At 39.7% G+C, this 8,146-nt stretch overlaps 1 gene segment (V, D, J or C); it reads left to right on the top strand.

Moving 5' to 3' along the window:
- The window catches only part of LOC127677136 (Ig kappa chain V-III region MOPC 321-like), a 198,845-nt gene extending 193,566 nt beyond the window's left edge, over positions 1-5,279 (top strand). Inside the window, 2 exon segments of the V gene segment in view lie at positions 1,303-1,340; positions 4,756-5,279. Of these exon segments, the coding sequence occupies positions 1,303-1,340; positions 4,756-5,072 (355 nt within the window).
- The last annotated feature ends 2,867 nt before the right edge of the window (positions 5,280-8,146 follow it).

An 8,146-nucleotide genomic window follows, 5' to 3' on the forward strand; every position in this document is an offset into this window, starting at 1 on the left:
ATATAGAAGATATAAATATAGATGATATAGATATAATTTCATGTACCTCCTATGAAACAGCATGAAAGCAAAGAAGTTCAAATAGAAAGACAGGCTTAGTTATTATTAACTAAGAGATGCTATTGAGTTATAAATTAATATCAAATAAAGTTTATAATTTGCAAGAGTCCCCACCCCCACCTATTCAGCCCAGGAAAAGTTATAATGAACTGGCTATCCAATTTGTTCGCTTTCCTACTTTTTAAAGTTATTTTATTTATGTGTGAATGAATACCAAGTACTTATGAGTACAGAGGCCAGAAGCTAGTGTCAGATTCCTTGTAGTAGAGTTACAGGCAGTTGTGAGCTGCTCGCAGTCCTGGGAACTAATGTCCTATGGAAGAGCAGCTAGTGCCATCAACTGCTGAGCCACCTCTCCAGCCCACTGCTAAAGAAAAAGATATACTATGTAAGATGATAGATAGATGATAGATAGATAGATAGATAGATAGATAGATAGATAGATAGATGATAGATAGATAGATGATTGATAGATGATTGATAGATAGATAGATGATTGATAGATAGATAATAGATAGATAGATAGATAGATAGATAGATGATAGATAGATAGATAGATGATAGATAGATAGATAATAGATAGATAGATAGATAGATGATAGATAGATAGATAGATAGATGATAGATAGATAGATAGATAGATAGATAGATAGATAGATAGATAGATAGATAGATAGATAGATAGATGATAGATAATAAAATACATTATCTTCTAAGAATTCAAATCTAAGCTATGAAAATAAGCATTTCTCTGTCAGACACCCAAGGGCTTCCACGCATGCTTGGAGAGGGGGTTAAGCCTTAGCAGCTGACCCACTGCTCTGTTCCTCTTCAGTGAGGAGGGTTTTTGTACAGCCAGACAATGGAGTACTACCACTGTGGTGGACGTTCGGTGGCGGCACCAAGCTGGAACTCAGACGTAAGTAGAATCCAAACTCTCTTTCTTCTGCTGTCTGTGTCTTGTGGCTTCTATGTCTAAAAGTGATGTATAAAATCTGACTCTGAAACCAGATTCCAGCATTCTCCAGGGCAAAGATAGATATTAACTCCATAAGCCGAGCTGGCAATAGGCTATACATGTTCTCTGGAGAATAAATGTCAGTGTAGCAATTAAGACAAGTTAAGATAGTTTCAGAAATGTTCAAAGAAGCAGGGTAGCCCCTCTAGACAAACCCTGGCTCAGGGCGCAGAAGCCCATGCTCAGTTTTTGTATGGGGGGTGAGTGAAGGGAAACCAGTGTGTGTACACGTTTGGATCCGGGACCAAGCTGGAGATAAAACGTAAGTAGTCTTCTCAACTGATTGTTCACTGTGTCTAACCATGTTACTTTGTTCTTTGTTTTGTGTTTTTCTTAATGGGATTTCAGGGATGTAACAAATTCCATTCTCAGAGCAGGTGTTAAGGAGGGAAAACTGTTCCACAGGAGGTTGAACTAGTGGCTAGTGTTTAGGCTTTCTGAACCAAAGTAACTAAATTAGGGGAGGTTTTTATAGAGGTAGAAGTTAAAGTAAGTCATTGTAAATCAAGTTCAGTGATGGGACCAGACTGGAAATAAAACCTAAGTACGTTTTTGCTCAACTGCTTGTTAAGCTTTGGTCTTTGGTCCTATTTTGTCCTTCGTATGAGTCTGTGATATACAAATATATATATTGGATAAATGAACTGTTACTGATAACCCAAAAGTTAAACAGAAGAAAACCAAAAATCTAGCTAGTGTAGAAGCTAAGCAAACTGACTGACCTCGTGTCAGATTTGTGGAGAAAAGTAAGATTTGCAGGAGGAATGAGAAAGAAACAGTTTTTCTCTGAACTTGGCATATCTAATTGGATAGGCTTCAGGCAGGTTTTCGTAAAGGGGGGGCTTTGACATGAGACACTGTGATTCACGTTCGGCCAAGGGACGAAGTTGGAAATTAAACGTAAGTAGATTTTTTTGCTCAATTATTTGTGACATTTTGGTTCTGTTGGGTCATGTGAATTTGTGACATTTTCGCTAAACGAGCCATTCCTGGCAATCTTTACATCGATGGAAGACTCCCCAGAAAATAGACAGTGTGAAAGCCGAGCAAAAACTCATGTTAGACTTGAGACCAGCTTTGTGAGGGGATTAGAGGAGAAAGAGCTGGGATTTTCCTCTGAATCTGGCCCATCTAGCTGGACTGGCTTCAGAGGCAGGTTTTTGTAGAGGGGGGCATGTCAGAGTCCTCACTGTGGCTCACGTTCGGTTCCGGGACCAAGCTGGAGATAAAACGTAAGTACATTTTTCTCATCTTTTTTTATGTGTAAGACATAGGTTTTCATGTTGGAGTTAAAGTCAGTTCAGAAAATCTTGAGAAAATGGAGAGGGCACATTATCAGATGAGATGGCATACAGTGTCAGATTTTCTGTTTATCAAGTTATTGAGATTAGGGGGTAAAGGCTTTAACTGAGGAAAAAGTAATGACTACTATGGTCACCACCCATGAGATTGGAGCGGAGAATAAACTGAGTAGTTACTGAGATCCAGGTCTGACTGCAGGTAGTGTGCTCTTCTAGAAGTTTAAGTGGGAGATTTGGGGGATGAGGAATGAAGGAACTTCGGGATAGAAAAGGGCTAAAGTCAGGTTCAGCTCCTAAAATGGATGTGGGAGCAAAGCTTTTGAGTTAAGCTGAATGACCCAGAGGAGGAAAACCGTGCAGACGAAAGAGGGGCTTGGAGCTCTGAGAGCAGAAGTAGATTGATTCGTGCTGAGTTTTCACAAACAGCGTGCTGAGCTTTGCATTAAATGTGGGATCGCGGAGTCCAGGGAGACGAGCCTTAGGCTGCTTTCTCTCCTTCGTCTCCCAATTTTTTATGACTACAAAAAATCAGCAGTACGCCCTGAAATAAAAATCAGCAAACTGTTCGAAAGTATGACTGTTTGCCATGTAGAAACGGTGGCTTACTGAATAATCAGAAGAGGTGTGATTCTTAGAGTCTAAAATCTGTCACAAAATGTCAAATTGAGAGACTCTGTAGGAGTAAATTTTAAATGATCTCTTTTATTATAATAGTAGAAATACAGTTGGGTTTAAATCACACGTTTTAATGGCCACAGTTTTATACGATTTGACCCTTCATTTTTCCCAGTTATTACTTGCTTGGATTTTTATGCCGCCAGCAATGGGCTGAAATGGTCCGCAACCTCTTCTTTACAACTGGGTGACTTCGCGGCCATGCCAGCCGTTTGGCGTTCGCCCTGCCGCTAAGGGCCACGTTAACCCGCGGTAGCGCCCTTTGCTCCGCGTGGCCCACTTTCCTGAGGCACAGAGATAGGAACAGAGCCACTAATCTAAAGAGACTAGAGATGTGACAGATACTACACTAACATGGGGAAAACAAGGAAAGGGTGACTTATTGGAGATTTCAGAAATAAAATGCATTTATCATTATATTCACGTATTTTAATTTTCTATTAGGGAATTAGAAAAGGCATAAAACTGTTTTATCCAGTGTTCTATTAAAAGCATATAATCTTTTGGAGGTAAAATCTACAGCCAGCAAAAGTGATGGTAAATCTACTTTGACTAAACTCTCATGAAATTCCATTAAATTATATGTGATATTAACTAGTTAAAATAGGATAAATTTGTGATGTGATGTTAACTGGTCAGGTAGGAGAATTTTCTTGGTACAAAAATATGACTAATAAAAATTTAGCACAAACATTTTCCCCAATACTTTAATTCTATGATAGAAAAATGCTTAACTCAGCTACTATAATCCCATAATTTTGAAAGCTGTTTATTAATTATTTTGTGTTTGGCCCTTCCCCAGTCAAAGGCAACTATTTAAGGACCCTTTAAAGCTCTTGAAGCTACTTTAGAGTCATTTAAGTTACTTAAACACTTTTAATTACTTTAAAACGATGTCAATCCCTTTTAAAACTATTAATTTATTTAAAGGGGGGAAAGCTGCTCATAGTTCTGTTGTTTTTCTTGGTAAAGGACTCTCAGTTTTCATTTTCACTACCATTCTGTCACCCAAGGGTTGGCATCTCAACAGAGGGGGCTTTCCGAGAGGCCATCTGGCAGCTGCTTACGGTCAGAAGAGAAGTCAGCCAGTTCCTCCCCAGCAGGTGGCCCAGATTACAGTTGACCTGTTCTGGTGTGGCTAAAAATTTTCCCGTGTGGTTACAGACCATTAGACCACGGTGTGTTCAGAATGTTTCTGGACACCCACCCTGGCTTAAGGCTCCATCCATACAGCAGGTTTAGCTTGGCCACACCAAAGGGAGCCATACAGAGGCTGATATCAGAGTTTTCTTGGAAGAGGCAGGAGAAAATGAAAGTCAGTCTCTGCTCCTACCTTACGTGTTTATGTGTTCAGACTCCCAAACATCAAAGATGTCAGATAAACTGGTCTGGTGTCTCTGTCTGAAGCATGGAACTATTGCAGCTGAAGAAGACTGTAGCTTCAGGGAAGAAAAACAATGGAAGGGAGCCTGTGAATAGCTTCAAAGGGTCAGACTCAATTTACTTTCTAAAGAAGTAGCTAGGAACTAGAGAATAACTCAAAACCAGTATGCATGTGTGTCCTGGCTTCATTGTTCCTAATCTGTAGGGATAAGTGTGTTTTTCTGTGTGTCTGTCTATGACATAACTGTTCATGCATAATGCACTGAAAGGGAGACCTTCCTCGTTACCTCATACCATTCTCTGTGCTTCCTTCCTCAGGGGCTGATGCTGCACCATCTATATCCATCTTCCCACCATCCAAGGAGCAGTTAGAAACTGGAGGTGCCTCAATCGTGTGCTTTGTGAACAACTTCTATCCCAAAGACATCAGTGTCAAGTGGAAGATTGATGGCAGTGAAAAACAAGATGGCGTCCTGAACAGTGTGACTGATCAGGACAGCAAAGACAACACCTACAGCCTGAGCAGTACCCTCACGTTGACCAAGAATGAGTATGAACGGCATACCGTCTATACCTGTGAGGCCACTCATAACTCGAAGGCCATTGTCAAGAGCTTCAACAGGAATGAGTGTTAGAACCAAAGGTCCTGAGGTGCCACCACCTGCTCCCCAGCTCCACCCAATCTTCCCTCCGAAGGTCTTGGAGACTTCCCCATAAGCGAGCTACAACTGTTGCAGTGCTCCAAGCCTCCTCCGAACCTCACCCTCCTCCCTCCCTTTCCTTGGCTTTTATCATGCTAATATTTGGGGAAGATATTGAATAAAGTGAATCTTTGCACTTGAGATCTCTGTCTTTCTTATTAAATGGTGATTAACTGTTGTTTTTCCAGTTACCCGGGTTTCTCTTCTAAAGAAGTTAAATGTTTATTGCTCTGAAATCCACCACATTTAAACAATAAATAAAACCCTCCACTTGTCCCTCTTGGCTGTCCACGACATGGCAGTCCTCTCTAAGGTTCACAAGTACTATCCATGGCTTATTTCTCCGGGCCATGGTAAGTTTGAGAAGGCATACTTCCTAGTTTTCCTCTCCTAAGTTGTCAAAGTCCTGAAGGGAGACAGTGTTTATAAGCACACATTCTGTAATCTGATTCAACCTACCCAGAAAACTTGCCAAAGCAATGGAGAGTCATTATCACAGGAAGGGGAGACAACCTAGATGAGCAAGCAGTATGGAATGTGGAAGCCCATCATAGTACCTGGGCTTCATTAGTTCTTATGCCTTCATTATGTTTTAAAATATAAGTTGACTCCTATCTGCCATTGGCAATGCTGGGCACTGTCTACGACCTACTTCAAGAACTGCTTTACTGTGAGATTAAACTCATACTTCAAAATCTGGGAAAGGTTCTACCAAGCTGAGAGATGACCATCTATTTTTGGCCATCCCACTCTTAGGCGCTTATCTCTGTACAAATCAGAAACCTTAAGAAGCAACCCATTTAGAAAGACCCTTTTAGGAAACCCATTCAGAGACCCATTTAGGAAAGTCTATAACTGGATACAACTAAAATGTTCACCAATGGTTAAATTATGATATATTCACAATTGAGCTATTACTTAATAAGGAGAATTAATAAAATAAAACTACAATAGCATAATTTAATCTCATAAAAATGATATTAAGCAAAACAAACCATCTGTGTATTTTTAATCCATGTAAGTTTAAAAGTAAGTAAAATTAAAAATTAAGAGAGACATAAGTTTTGAGGTAGCAAAATGGAAAGTCTGGAGTTTGGAAAATGTTCTGTTTCTCAGTATGGTATGTGAAAGTTAATATTGTGGTACTGGGATCTATGTTCTTTCTGTATATGCTTTGTACTTCATAATAATTATCTAATACACAGTACATACATAAAAGAAAATAAAAGGAATAAATCATAGGTCAAGGCCAGAGAAGCAGTAAGTAGGGGATCCAGGATCAAATCTCCTGCTGCCCTGAGCCCTCTATTATTCTGCCTTCCAGAGCTCAAAGTACAAAATGCATGATTCAAACATATGATGCCTCCTTGGGTTCTCTTCCTGTATCCATCAAATTAGGAATGATCATATATAAAATGAGATAGAAGTGACCTTCATCAACAGGTCAAATAATATATGGTAATTTTGTGCAGGTATGAAGAGCCCACGTAGCAACAGTTATATTAGGGAAGGAAGAGAATGTGTACCAGTGACTTTCACCCTCCCCCCTCTTCTGGAGGCCCCTGCGTTTGTCCCTCATGGGCTCATCCACTCAACATGCGTTTACTAAGCATCTTCTTTGAAGGAGGTTCAGCAATAATAAGTCAGTGCCCCCTTCCCCCAGTTGATATGCAGTCCAGTTTTTCTGCTCCTTCCCTTTCTCAGTCCACACTGGGATGCTGGGAAAGGACAGTCACCACATAGGAGAGGGCAACACTTGTCTTCCTCCCTCTTGAGAATGTACATAATTACCCACTTTTTGAAACTTTAGAGTTGCTTTTTTTTAATATGTCTTTTCAAATAACATGACCTTGTTCACCTATTTCTGGGAAACAAATTTATCAATCAACAGTGCCTCTGATCTGTCTATGAATACAAAATGCATCTTCTGAGAGGCGAGATTCTGAAACCAGACCCATCAGGACCCCAAACAAGAGAAAATAAATGTTGAATGCTGAATCATACTCCTCAAAAATACGTATGTTCAAGTCTTACCTAAAACACAGCCCTAAACATTTATATAATTCTGAACAACCTTGTACTTTGTGGAAAATATATATATATAATCTAATGTCACATACCATACTTTTTATTTAACATTGGTGAAATTATGCCATTAGAGAGAAAGAGGACAGATCACTGATCCTAGGATCTAGGGATGTTAGGGATAAGAAAACAGATGTGACGATCAAGAGGATGTCTCAAGGAGGATCTTCATGGTCATGAAATCACTGTCTTGATTTCAGTGGTGGTTACACACATTTGGATATGTGATAAAAATGGTGTTGAACTATATTCACATATTGCACCAATGTCAAATGTCTAGTTTTGGCATTATACAATAATTATGCAATAAATGTGAAGTTAAACAAAGATGAGGCCATATTTGTTAGGAACATAACTTAAAAACCATTTTGAGTAACTAATGAAAAGCCATTTTGTATGACTTGACATAATATCATGGCTGAGCTGTCACCAGGCAGATCTGATAAGACCTAAGCCTTAGAAGCAAGCCCCTGGCAGGCCACCAGGCAGCACAGATAGGAGCTAAACCCAGGGCAGGCTTGATATACTAATGAACTACCTCTAAGGTAGTGTTGCTGGGCTAGTGAACCAGCCCAAAGCTGCAAGCCCTGATAGCACAAAGCTACTGCCCAAAGAAATGACTCAAAAATTGGAAATTTGGAAATGAAACACTGCTTCTCTATCTTTTGTGTTGATACCAGCCTAGAAGCTTTCAAAACATTCTCACTTAAGGAGATTCCCCACAGGACCCCTACAGCAGCATTTTTTTGCCCAAACAACTGCTTACTGCCTGATGTGATATCTATTTTACTTTTATGTTAGCATAATATTATAAAGAATGTTTGTCTGAATAAACTAAGCATGATTAAAAGACAAATCTTGTGTGTACATCCTAATTGCCAAGAATTTTACAGCCAATGGGCCAATGCTCTCCACAATATTGG

This window comes from Apodemus sylvaticus, chromosome 2, assembly GCF_947179515.1.
Source record: "Apodemus sylvaticus chromosome 2, mApoSyl1.1, whole genome shotgun sequence".
Classification (NCBI taxonomy): Eukaryota; Metazoa; Chordata; class Mammalia; order Rodentia; family Muridae; genus Apodemus; species Apodemus sylvaticus.